At 44.3% G+C, this 14,269-nt stretch overlaps 1 protein-coding gene across 1 annotated transcript in view; it reads left to right on the forward strand.

Annotated features, from left to right (window-relative positions):
• LOC129339512 (uncharacterized short-chain type dehydrogenase/reductase y4vI-like) overlaps positions 1–14,269 on the forward strand; it is a 50,914-nt gene that overhangs the window by 17,089 nt on the left and 19,556 nt on the right. Inside the window, exon 9 of the mRNA XM_054994092.1 lies at positions 5,275–5,433. Coding sequence (XP_054850067.1) covers positions 5,275–5,433 — 159 coding nt within the window. The remainder of the gene's footprint in view (positions 1–5,274; positions 5,434–14,269) is intronic.

Consider the following 14,269-nt stretch of genomic DNA (forward strand, 5'->3'; position numbering starts at 1 on the left):
GATTGAATGTTCATGAAAAAAAAACCCAAAAAAATGTTGTGATTATGTTTTTTAAAAGTTGATGTTCTGTTCATGTAAAAAAAAGGAAAAAAAACCAAAAAAAAATGTTGTGATTATGTTTTTTAAAAGTTGATTGAATGTTCATGTTTAAAAAAAAAAAATTTGATGTTAATGTTGGGTTTGCATGGTTGGGGGATGCGGGTAGAGTGGTGGATGGGCACCGGCCAATGATGATCTCTCACAGATGTTCCCAGGTAAATTCTGAGGCTGGTGTGGGGGTGGGGGGAGACCTCTGCAGAACTGCTCCAGAAATACCATTGTCCAGTGCCTTGGAAGTGCCCAGTTCAGCTTTGTGTGTCTGAACTGAAAGCACAGCCACAGGAAATGACATAGGTTCTGCTGGACCCTGTTGCAGTGGTTCCCCCCCCATTTAGTCATGTTATGGAGGGAGAGTTGTATTAGGCTGGTAGTTATGATCATCTTCTGTTTCCATGCCCTGTTGTGCCCGCTCACTATGTAACCTGCTGTAATGTTCAAAACTTTACTGTTTGTCCATTTCAAAAGAAAAATTGTGTTTAAGATTCTCTGATGTGTAGTTAATTGTGTTGTGTTGTGCTATGAGGGACAATAAGTGTAATATGTTGTGATTTGTTGACCACTTGTGATTTGAAAATGAGAAAATAAAGGTTTTTTAAACTTAATGATTGTGTGTCTGTGTTCCCTTCTTTGATGGGAGGTTGGTTCCCAGCATAGGGAACAATGGGGCAGGCTGGCCAGCCTGTTCCTGGGGTACTGGGTGTGGGGCAGCTGAGGGTGGTTTTGGTTCTGAGAGGGGCTGAGTGGAGGATTTGGGTCTGTGTGTGGCAGCTGGGGTGGGGGAACTGGGTTTGTGTGGGGCTGTAAGGAGTGGACTATGGGGGATGAGAGCACTGGTTGTCCCTTGTGCCCAAGTAGGCCCCTGCTACTGTCCTGGTGTGGGCTTCCATGCCTCTATCAGTTGCTGGCCCTCCTTTGCCATCTTTTTCTGAAATTTTCCTAGGGCTGCCAAACTCCTGGTTGGGCTTGAGTTCAGGTTAGAGAGAGTAGTTCCCTACAGAGAAACTGGCTGCTTCCAAGGGCAATCTCTTTAGAGGGCAAATGCGGACCATGGATTCTGGGGGAGATCCCTACTCAGATTTTCCTTTCCACAAGTCCCACCCCCAAATTGCCAGTAACTTCCAAGGCCAGAGTTTGCCACCCCAGAGAGATCCTGTTCCCACCCTCTTAGCCTTGGCATGAAAGTTGTAGCCCCCATGGAACGCTTCCAGGTTCCTGATTCCAAGCCCAATGACACCAATGTAAGACAATCCAGACCTCCATCAAAAATGGATTTTAAGTAGCAGTGGGATTGGGCTGCATTTCAGTCATTCACATATCTGGTTGTGTTCCCAAACATTTAGCTTATGTTTTTTTAAATCAGCGTATGGCACTTAAGGACACTTTTAAATGGTTCTAAAAACATTTTTTTATTATGAAGTATTTAATGTGGCATTGATCAAGGGCAGGCCTTTTGGCCAAATGAGCAGTATCAGTACAGTAAAATTTAGACAAAGCTCATAGGAGGAAAAAGCATTCACACTGTGAAGTGGGAAGAAAGTTTCAATTTACATGTACCATGGACTCCGAAAAAGACATGTAAGTGGCATCCAGACCAAATCAGGCCTGCTTTCTCCCTTGAAGATATCAATTGATGATAGTGCTTATGTCACATCATGAGAAGACAAGGTTCACTAGAAAAGACAATAATGCTAAGAAAAATTGAAGGCAGTAGGGAAAAGAAGAATACCCTAGATGTGGTAGATTGACTTCGGTTTGCAATACATGGACAAGGTTTTTGGGATACTGTGGAGCTCAATATAATTCTAAAGTACACCACAAGTGATTTGAATGCATAAAACATACAGACACATACACATAAAATGTATATACCCCCTCCCCACCAAATTAAAGGTTTATCTTATGCCCCGGTTTTCTCCCCCATGGGAACCTAGAGTGGTTTACACATTGCTGTTCTCCCTTGATTTGTTTCACCCTCATCACAACCAGGCTAACAATAGACAGCTGCTCCATGCCTCACATTGGAGTGACTCCACCGATGGCCTTCTTAGTTGTTGGAGGGGGTGGAGGGGGGGGAGGAAGGAAACAACGCACTCCTGCCCACTCTATCTGGGGCCTAGGTGACCAAATTGCTTGGCCTTGGCAAGGAGCCAGTGGTGGGGCGGCACTGGTTCTGGGGCCCCGTCCAGAACATTTGTCCAGGGCCCCAAAATCACCTAGACTGCCTCTGGAAAACACAACACAATTGTTTACTTAGGCTGAGCCAAGAACATCCATCAAGCCTACAAGGCACAGAATCAGAGTCTGCCAGATTCTAGACCAACTCTCTAGCCATTGCACTACAGTGGATATCTAAAAATTGTTCATACCCCCACCAGCAACTTGAACATTTTTCTCCAAAAGGCACAACTTGGCTGGGTCTCAAAAAGGACTATGATGCATGGGCCTGTCAATGCATACTGGTACTAAGGCTCTGGCCGGGGGGAGGGGGGCATTGTGCCAATGCCACCCTGGCTTTGGAAGGGGACAGTAAAATAGAAGAAATAATCTAGTTTCAGTGCCTCCCCCCCTTCTCTGTCTCTCTCTCTCTCTATAATGTGAGTGAAAACATTACTATACCATCACTGAAGCCTACAGGATACTTAGGGTCTGTTCACACACGCATGATCATTTAATGGCAATGCTCTGGCATGATGATGTCTGTTCTAGGAGGTGATGTGATCATCACACAAGGCTGGGGAGCACGCACAATTCACAGCAGGCAGATTTGGGCCACAAGGGATCCTGCTTTGGCCTGTAGGGCCCAAATCAGCCCACTGCAAAGCACAGGCATACTCTCAGGGCAGCCAGATGACATCAGTGACATCACGGCAGCAGCCCCTGGAGCGTACCTTGAAGGCTCATTCACTGACTTTCCCCCTTCGGGGTGATAGGTGAGAGTGGGGGATCCCCCACCAAGGGGAAACGGATCCCTAATTGTGTCTGAGGTTGTGGAAATCAAATGGGTCATTACCTCCATATTGCTTCTGTCTTTGAGGGACTTACATGCACATTATATTTAACTCCAGATTTCTTGATTGTCAAGGAATGCATGTGGTGGGGGGTGGGGGGAAGGGTGGGAGAAGGGCACCTGAGGGTGAGGGTGGCATTTGGCATGCAAAATGCCACCCCTGGCAAGACAAGCCTCTCCCAGCTGTCAGTGGTAGAGATGAGAGCAGAGCACCCACTTGGGGAGGCCATGAAATGGCCCCCCCAAGTGGGAGCAGGCTGAGCCTTGGTGGGGGGATGGGAGGAAGGGTGGGAGAAGGGCCCCAGAGGGTTGGGGGGGGATTTTGTTGCTGTGGTTCCCCCCCATTAAGTCATGTTATGGAGGGAGAGTTGTATTAGGCTGGTAGTTATTATGATCATCTTCTGTTTCCATGCCCTGTTGTGCCCGCTCACTATGTGACCTGTTGTAATGTTCAAAACTTTACTGTTTGTCCATTTCAAAAAAAAAATTGTGTTTAAGATTCTCTGATGTGTAGTTAATTGTGTTGTGTTGTGCTATGAGGGACAATAAGTGTAATATGTTGTGATTTGTTGACCACTTGTAATTTGAAAATGAGAAAATAAAGGTTTTTTAAACTTAATGATTGTGTGTCTGTGTTCCCTTCTTTGATGGGAGGTTGGTTCCCAGCATAGGGAACAATGGGGCAGGCTGGCCAGCCTTCTCTGCGGGTGGTGGGGGGGTCAGGGGGGTGGTTGTCTGTGTGCCAGGGCAGGTGCTCTTTCCCAGGGACGATTTGGCACTGCCACCATTGTGGCACCCCTTGTCTGTGCAGAACTGCCCTGGGAAAGAGAGTTTAGGGGTTCCCAAAAGGGGAGGGCAGGCCAGCCTGTTCCTGGGGTTATGGTGGGTGTGGGGCAGGTGGGGGTGGATTTGGGTCTGTGAGGGGCTACTGGGGGGATTTGGGTCTGTGTGTGGCAGCTGGGGTGGGGGAACTGGGTTTGTGTGGGGCTGTGAGGGGTGGACTTTAGGGGCTGAGAGCACCTACTTGGGGAGGCCATGAAATGGCCCCCCCAAGTGGGAGCAGGCTGAGCCTTGGTGGGGGGTGGGAGGAGGGGTGGGAGAAGGGCCCCAGAGGGTTGGGGGGCATTTTGCATGCAAAATGCCACCCCTGGCAACACAAGCCTCCCCCAGCTGTCAGTGGTAGAGATTAGAGCACCTACTTGGGGAGGCCATGAAATGGCCCCCCCAAGTGGGAGCAGGCTGAGCCTTGGTGGGGGGTGGGAGGAGGGGTGGGAGAAGGGCCCCTGAGGGCTGGGGGGCATTTTGCATGCAAAATGCCACCCCTGGCAAAGGAAGCCTGCCTCTTCATTTTTTCCCCATAGGAAATAATGAAGAGAGATCAGCAGCAGCATGCTAACAATATGCTGCTCCTTTGCTTTCTTATGGGGAGGATGGGGGGACCTGCTTTGGGGGGCCATAACATGGCCCCCCAAAGTCCAATCTGTCTGAAACTTGGGTAGTTGTTAGAGAAGGGTTAGAGGAAGGTCCCCACCAATTTTGGGCTTATTTGGTGGGAAAATGCCTCCTCCAGGCGTCCTGAAAGACGGAGGCATTTTCCCAGCAAAAAAACCCGAAAGAATCCCGAAAGAATGCCGAAATAATGCCGAATCCCGAATCCCGAAAGAGATTCTTGTTTCGGCTTTCGGCTAATGACGGTAGAGAATCTTGTTTCGGGTAATCCCGAAACAAGAAAGCCGAAAGTTTTTTCCTTGCACACCCCTATTCATCAGCCGTTGGTCAAGCCAGACAGTCTGGCGCCTTTCAATCAATTCCCTTGGCAACAGTAGGCACGGGGACTTTCTGAACTCTGTCTGAACTCCTGTTGCCCTGGAAACCCCAATCTAAGCCCAGGGGCACTTCACCCCCAACTCAGCCACTTGTCAGGGAAAATCCTGACAAGGGCTGATTGCAGCCTGCTGGGGTTTAAATTTCCCTCTCCCTTTTATGTGCATTTTATGTGGTTTTGAAGCGTTTGATTACCTGATCATTTTGATTAAGTATTATATCGACATTCAAGAGTGTTTTGATATTGTGAAGGCCAATGGCCATATACAATAAAACAAATCTGAATCTGAATCACATGAGATGTGTATAGAATTCTACATTTTTCTTCTTTTGCACATTTTTAGCTTATGGGACGTTATGGGACCCCGGAAGAGGTGGCCTTGGGCGTCCTGTACCTTGCTGCTGATGGAACTTTCTGTACTGGTTTCAACCTCATGATCAGTGGTGGAGCGGAAGTTGGCTTTGGGAAGAAGAGCGAGGTGGATCCTGAGCCTGGCCCAAGTGTGAGTGGCAGCTCCAAGGACTCCTCTAGGAAGAAATAGAGGTGTAAATTAGGGTGGGGATAAGAGTTAAGAGTCTAGCTGTCATTAATTCAATGTCATACTTCCAGGAAGCACTGCTCCAAAAAGGTGTTGCATCAAGAAGCTGTACAAAAGGGATTAAAAAGTGGGAGACTTGAGAGTCAGGGCCAAGCTACACATGACGAATGACACTTGAACGGCAAGTGGATTGAGCGGAGGGCAAGTGAACAGGGAGAAATACACTTGCTGTTCAAGTGTCATTCGTCATGTGTAGCTTGGCCCTCAGTGTGCTGTAGAGGTTAGTGTTGGAAGGTTGAGAATGAAAGATGGCAGCCCCATCTTGGATTCAGCTTCACCTGGCCCAGGCTCTGATACTGTAAGCAGGAGCTCAGCCGTGGAATGTCCTTTATCTAATTAGGCTTTAGTTTGTCAGATGCATGCACCCAAGGACAATGGGACCATGAAATTCTTGTACTTCATTAAATTGTCTCCTGTTGATGTTTTCTGTTGAATTCTCTTGACCAACAACTGTGTATATTCTTATCCCAAATCCCACCATTTAATAAAGACGCGGTTCAAAGAAACGAAGGGCCATAAATATGCTTTTGCTGTTTGGTTTTGATGCAAAAACATGAGTTTTCATCAGGACCTACCTTCCCTAGTTGAGCTGGGTTTGGGGCCCTCTCACCTTCCTTTCCCTCACCTCCAAGCTCCCTGCCTGTATTAGTTTGCTTCTCTCCTTTTTCTCCCTTTCAGATTGTTTACAGGTGAATTGTTTTTGCTTGTTGGTGAAGGAACAGCAGTTTTGCATGCCTTTCAAAAGTAGGACTTCTGATGAGAGAGGTGGTGGAGTTGGTGTGTATTTCCTCTTCCTGGGATGTGTGTATGTGTGTGTATCCTGTGCCATCAAGTCACTTTTGACCTACAGTGACCCTATGAATGAAAGACTTCCAAAACGTCCAATCATTAACATACTTGTAGAGATCTTGCATACTGGAGGATATGGCTTCCTTTCTTGGGTCAGGCCATCTCATTTTGGATCTTCTTTTCCTACCACCTTCAATTTTTCCTAGTGCTATAGACTTTTCCAGAGACTCTTGTCTTCTCATGAAGTACAAAATACCATTTTGTCATTGTAGCTTCTAGGGAGAATTCAGGCTTGATTTGATCTAGACTCACTTCTTTGTCTTTTGGGCTGTCCGTGGAACCTGCAAAACTCTCCTCCAGCACCGCATTTCAAATGAATCAATTTCCTTCCTGTCAGATTTCTTCACTGTCCAACTTCCACATTCATTCATAGTAATGGAAAACATTATCTTGATCTTGGACCCCAGAGAGACATCCTGGGATATGACCAAGCAATTCAGCTGTTGAACCAAGGCCAAATGTCATCCAGTTTTTCAAATGCCACTGTCAAAAGAAGTTCACTCTGAACTTTCAAGAAAGAACTTATGCAATCTGAATGTTTCCTCAAAAACCCTACAGAAAGTAGAAGTTCCAAAAAATGGTTATCTGTCCCTCAAAATAGCTTTCATTCTCTACTGCCTGTCTCCCCACCTTGGTGGACCTAACAGCTGGAGTTCTTAGTCAGCTTAAATCCCTCAAAGAGGGGCCCAAAACTGAATTTTTAAAAACATTTTACTGCAATTAGAATTTCTTTTGATGATTTAGGAAAGCTTATGATAGGAGTGGAGATGGCAATGTAACAGCAGAAGGGAAGGTGTGGAAAAATCTGTCAAGAAAAAAGAAAGCAGGATTAATGGGGTATTATTTACTTCAAGAAGAAGCCCCATGGTGCAGAGTGGTAAGCAGCAGTACTGCAGCCCAAGCTCTACTCATGACCTGAGTTCAATCCCGGCGGAAGCTAGGTTCAGGTAGCCGGCTCAAGGTTGATGCAGCCTTCCATCCTTCTGAGGTCAGTAAAACGAGTACCCAGTTTCCTGGGGGTAAAGTGTAGATGACTGGGGAAGGCAATGGCAAACCAGATGACTGGGGAAGGCAATGGCAAACCACCCCCTAACAAAAATGTCTGCCAAGAAAACGTCCCCCCATGGGTCAATAATAACTCGGTGCTTGCACAGGGGACTACCTTTACCTTTTACCTATTTACCTCCAGGCATGGAAAACATTCAGCTGCTCTTTTCTGCACATTAAACCTTTATTAAAGTGTTAGCACATTTTTCTCCAGACTTCTCAGCAACCTTAGAAAAAGAACCAATAGCTTCCTCATGACACCACCATTTGGTTGTCCTTTTTCCTGCTGCTTTGGTGACAGCGTGGAGGGAAAGGTATGGATTTCTGTATTCCCCATCCACAGCCAGTGATATTCCCCAACCCACCTGCTGTCAGGCTTTTTTTTAAAAAAAAGTATTGGTTGTGTAGTATAATGCCACAGCATGTGTGTGTCTTTATTCTTTTCTTCCTCCCTCCGATCCTCAGTTTCTTCAGTAGAACCACCACCACCTGAACAGAAACAGGCTTCTCCCTTCACTAGCTCTTGGGGCAAGCTGATGAGCCTCTGAGCATGTATAGAGTTTTATTACATGACTGAGCAATCATTACACATAGTGGCTCTGTTGTGCTGGTGGGGAACATTACACTGTGGCCCATTGTTTGTATTATGGCACACACGTGAAGCCTGACACAACTTATTTTAACCAAGGAAGGTCTTAATTGAACTAAAACAGCCTACAGAATAATGGGAGTACACAGATCTGGAACATAGATCTGGAACAAGATTTGCAGCCACAAAGAGAAAAGACAAGGGAAAGAAGTTGCTACAGTCTAATTGTCACTTTAAAGGTTACCACAGAGTACTTTGTTCATCTCCTTCTTGGGAAGAGCTTCTAGTGCCTGGTGGGGAAAGCACGCCCACCAATCGGATCCTCTGACTCTAGAACCTCACCTTCTCTTCCTAAAAAAGGAGGTGTGTGTGTGAAAATCTCATCCCTAAATACAGCCCCTCTCCCAGCCGCCATGATTAGTTGGCTCTCATATCACATTCTCCTCAGGTCTCTGGTTTTATGATAGTAGCAAAAGGGTGGAAGAACATACAATTATTTACCCCAAGTTGTCAGAACAGAAGACCACATTGGTGCCATGGTGAACTGAAGGGCAAGAGGGGAAAGGAACGCAAGACAAAACTCAGAGGCTTGGCACACACAAAGAGATGCACAGCACTGGATTTATTAGTTCGTTTACAAGTCTTACTTCTTGCCTTTCCCACCATTTAAGTCTTCAAAGATACTCAGAATCATGCAGCCAAGAACATGCTCCAGGGCTAAATCCTGAGACTAAAAAGAGGCTGGAGTAACCTGTCAAGTCACCCCACCCTAGTCTTTATAAAAAAAAATTGAGTACAAAGTAAACTTCATTATGGTGAAATAAAACACCACCTTGCAGAATCATCAGTGCAAATATCCTTAATTTGTATTTACACAGGTAAACAAGTTTTCTTGGTGCTGAATTAAGGTGTTTTAAGAAATGCACATACAGACCTCTACTTTTTAAATTTCCTTTTATGTACACTGGAATAAATGTTTTCCAACAGCAACGTTCCCAGGTAGAACTTCTATCCTAGAAAAAAGAAATCAAGATTTTTACTTCCTGTGCCCTGATCTTTCACCAGTGCTTCTCAACAATACCTCATAAGTGGTGGGACGAAAAGCCAAGCATGCATGCATGCACACACACACACACATGCACAGCAGATCATCCTGGGAGTTGAGCAAATAGCAATGTCTGAATAGTGAAAAGGCGGCGGCCAGAAATGTTCTGTCCTTATTTTTCTTCAGATGGTTTGTTTTCTGAACACAATGACTTACAATTTATTCATTTACTTAATTAATACCTTGCTTTCCCCTCTTTGGGGGGACTGACTTACATTCTTTTCTCCTTTTCATCTTCACAATAACAACTCTGGGCCAAGCTACAAGTGACAAATGACACTTGAATGGCAAGTGGATTGAGTGGAGAGCAAGTGGAGGGCAAGTGAACAGGGAAGAATACACTTGCCGTTCAAGTGTCATTCGTCTCTTGTAGTTTTGCCCTCTGTGAGGTAGGTTAGGCTGAAAGAGGGTGACTGCCCCAAGATCACCCAGCAAACATCCATAGAAGAGTGTGTGGATTTGAAAGAAGCTCTCCTATATCCTACTCAAACACTCTAACAACATCTCACCAGCTCTCAATTGAATGCACAAAGTGTTCAAGGCAATTTATTGTGTTTTGAAAGATGGGAAGCGATGGGAAAATCCTGTCATCCATGTTACATTTGTGATGGGAGAACCCTGGCTCAAATCCCCACTCTGCCATGAAAGCTTGCTCGGTGACTTTAGGCCAGTCATACATTCTCAGCCTCAGGGCTTTTTTTCTGGTAAAAGAGGTAGTGGAACTCAGTGGTAGAACTCAGGACCGCACAATGATGTCACTTTGGTTCAACTGGAACAAGGGGGGAGTTTTTTAAAGTTTAAATCACCCTCGGCGAAAATGGTGAAAACCTGTTCAGCGGCACAGAGGGCAATCTAAACTCCCCTCTGTCTGGAGATCAGGGGGCGGGGCCACTGGCCATGTGACCATTTTCAAGAGGTGCCAGAACTCTGTTCCCCCACATTCCAGCTGAAAAAAAGCCCTGCTCAGCCTAATCTACCTCACAAGGTTGGTTTTGTAAGAAGGGGAGAATGTTGTAAACCTCTTTAGGTTCCCATTTGGGAGAAAAAGTAGAGTATAACTGAAATAAATAAAATAAGAAAAGAGCCCTGTGAAATCATTCTAAAGGGCCACCCTGATGAGCATCCTCTTTCATTCACTGGCCCAACAAATATGCTCAGGAACCCTCAAAGAGGGCATAAGGGTAACAGATCTCCTTCCACTAATAGATCTTCTCTATCATGATGGAAGAGAATCCTCTTCTATACAGTTTAAAAGCATAGGAGTTGGGTCTTCTTTTGCATCTGCTCATCTATTTAAGTCACTATGGCTGGCATTTCCGCCCTTCAGAATAAATTTTAGCCTCAGAAGCAGGCATTCAACATGTCAAGCTTACCTCAGAACTGACACCCAGTTAGAAAACTGCCACTCTTACTCCTGAAATATGAGCATCCATGGTCTCCAGTCACAGGCTCACAGTCCTAGTGTCAGAAAATGGAACCAGAAGTACCATTACCACTTCTGGATCCATTGTCTGGCAGCCTGGGCTTCAGGAGCTTTACAACAGGTTGAAATTCAGCTTCACCTGCTATTAAAACAGAAACCATGTCTCCTCCAGTCTCCCACCTCCCCTTCCCAGAATTTGAACTACAGCGATAGGGATAGTTCCTGTAACCTGTTTTCAAGGCAAGGAATCATTTCCGGAAGATGTCAAAAGAACGTTATAAGCTTTATATGAATTATGTCAAAGGCTAACCAATAGTCTCTATGCCACAAGGTAGCACGAGTCTTTTTTGTGTTCCCAGGACAGACACAAGTGCCTCTGAGTGTATCAAGAGCACATTTCTCTTCCTCCCACTTCCTTTCCACCCCAGATTGGATATTTAGGGAGCTAGCCTTCCTTATCTGGCTTGACCCTAGCACCTGTTGGCAGGAATTGCCCACTCTTCTATCCATCCTCAGTTCTCTCCATGTTCACCAAATTCTCTCACGATGGCCAGGCCGATGCTGCTGGTGCCACCAGTCACTATTGCCACCCTGCCCAGGTAACACAGATGCCCTGCTAGCTGCTTGCCTTAGCTTCTCTTAATGACTTAAAGCCATTTGAGCTTTCGATTAAGGAATGGCAACAGCACATGTGGTTTCCCACCATAAACACACCTGTGGGCCTCATGGCATGCTGGGAGATGTAGTCCTAAATATAACAAGGGACTACAGCATGTAAAGTGAAATAGAAGGAAAAAACACTGTGGATTTATACCTGTTGAATTACTGACTGATAAATCCATAACAAGTCTTATACATTAATCATACACAGAAAGATAAGACAGTGTAATAATAGCCAAGCCATAATTCATAACAATAAAGCACAAGATTGTTCAAACAATTTTTCTAAGGCAATTAACAAAAACAATTACAAACATCTACATAGATGAAACCCAGTTGAAACTTAAACCAAGTTGGAACTGATGTGAGTCTAGGTACAATCTTGTTTCAAATTAAGTCTTCCTCAAAGTCAGGAATTCAGCTTCCACTAATATATAATGACATAGGAAATGGATGTATTAGTGGGTACCTAAGAGATATGATTGAAGGTGATTCAATGACTGTATTCTTTGAAAAAGATATTCTTGAAACGGGCTTGATAAGGATCTAGACCACCTGTTAGAGGAATTATCACAGAAGAATTGGTTTGTGTCATAAGGAATATTCAAGGACTTATTTGTGTTCTGTGATTTCTACGGTCGGCTGGCATGAATTATTGACACTGTATTAACCCCATGGTTGGATTATCAGGTGTTTTGGATCTTGAATGTCATTGCAAGGACTGGTGTTTATATGGTGCTAAATGAGCATTTGCACTTTGCACTTTATCATCGGGTGCAATAAGAACAACAGAAACACTTTGAGCACTCAGCACTTTATTATCTGTGAAGAGAAGTCTTTATGACGCCTGTATAAATGTGATTACTGACCAGATTGTAGGGGGATTGTATATGTGGTTTTCATTAACTATAATAATTGTAGGATTTAAACGTGTGTATATAGAGTCTAATAAATTTGAAGATATATGATATAACATGGGTAATATTTTCGCTCATATATTGATAACTGCAGGCTCGCAGGGCAGCGGACGAGGCCGAAAATGGCATCCCTGCCCCTCAAATGGTCACCGCATCCGCAGGGCAGCAGCAGCCATTTGAGGGGTTTTCGGTGTCCTCCACCACCCTGCGGGCCCATGCAGCAGTGAAAGAGGCTGAAAATGGCCTTTCTGCCCCTAGCAGGAGGAGAGGGAGGACTCTGCAGGCTGCAGCTCAAGGTAAGTGTGGGACCGGGGCTGGGGGGGTCATGGTGGGGGTGGGTGGGCAGTTTAAAGGGTCCTGCTGCAGCAGGTCCCTTTAAACTATCAGCTGGCAGGCGGCGAGGGGGGATCCCCGTGCCGCCTGCCAGCTGATAGTTTAAAGGGACCTGCTGCTAGCAAGTGGCAGGAAAAGTTTATATGGCCATTGCCTTGGGGAAATGGCCATTTAAACTGCCCCTTTAAATACGACCCAACGAACCAATAGACCAGTTCGTGGAAGTTCATGGAAACAAGCTTCCACAAACCACTGGTTCGCAAACCACGAACTGGCCTGGTTCGTGCTTTTTTGGGGTTGTAATTTGATGCGTACCCATCTCTATTAGTATCCACTTGAATTGTAGATATTATCACTACAAACTTCTTTATGCTCATCAGACAGTAGTCAAAGGTATAAAAGAAGTCAGTTAAGAAAAGCGAAAAGGATACACAGTGTAATAATTATAATACAAACAAACCACTGTGGAAATAGCCTAATCACTCCTTAAGCAAAGTACCTTATATAATATATCCTATATGAATATACAATATGGTTGTTTGTGCACACATTTACAAAAGTATACAATTAATTATAAAATACTCTTACATACAATATTGTAGTAGCCAAAGACAAAAAATTTCAAAGAACACTATGCTGGTAGTATATAGCCTTTAACTTACAAGTCCCAACATCAACACAATGTGCCATTCGTTTTAAACATCTGTGACAGTCTAATGGATAGCCCCAGGTTATCCCTCATTTCAGTTTAGCCTTTATCAAAACCACGATTTCCACACAAGACAAAGGCACAGCAGTACCTGAAAACATAAATAATGCCTTTACAGTCATGAACTTCATGCAGCATGTAATCCATGTACAATTGCAGTGGTGTCTTATACTCACCAACTCTAATTCAAACTTTTAAACTGTATAAGCCATTAATCCATTTTCCTCAGGACAGTGTCCTTTAGAATTTCCCTCTGGCAACACTACGTTAAAGGATACATAGACCAGTGAGCTTAATAAGGCTCAAGCCAAAAAACCCAATACAGCTGCATGGAGTTCATTCAACAACATTCACCTGGACCATTTAAAGGAACAGCAGCACAGAGTAACATAATACTAGTTGTTATAAAAAACAAGCAAGCTCAGAATTTGAATTTAATCCATGAAGTGCAAAGGTCCTCAATGTATATATTCAGAAAGCCTCCAATTGTAAAAGTCTTTTTGTCACATCAGCCGCGTTATAACAATGTGAAAGAAATCTCTGAAGAACAAAAAAAATGCATGTCTTCTGGAAATGTCCTCTTTCTGTATAATGGGCTACCACTGGAGCCTCTAGGACTCTATTTCTGATTCTGAACATATATACACAGTTTAATAGACCGGTTACTGATGCCAATGTACCACATTTTACATGGACATAAGACAGCATAAACCATGCACTTGGTATTACAGTTAGAAAAATGATGAATCTTAGTTAATCTTGAAGTCACAGTATGTTGGAATTCCTTAATTTCTAAGGCTAATGGCCACGCTGAAAAATGTCCTATTACATTAATCATGGGTTGTAAATCCTTTTTGAAATCAGAATGAATTATTATACACAGATATTCTTAGTTCTCCTGAACCAAGTCTGGGGACTATTCTTACATCTTGGTATGGAAGAGACCAAAAACCAATGCTTCTTAATAACATTCTTAATTGGTTTAGCTAACACAGTATATGGCAAAGCCCACAAGATTCTGTTACTACCTTGGCTGGTTTTTCCCTTACCCTCCTCAAGTAAACTGGATCTTTTCACAGAGTGGACCTTTTTTTAGCATTTAGCACCA

Source organism: Eublepharis macularius, chromosome 12 (genome assembly GCF_028583425.1).
Source record: "Eublepharis macularius isolate TG4126 chromosome 12, MPM_Emac_v1.0, whole genome shotgun sequence".
NCBI lineage: Eukaryota > Metazoa > Chordata > Lepidosauria > Squamata > Eublepharidae > Eublepharis > Eublepharis macularius.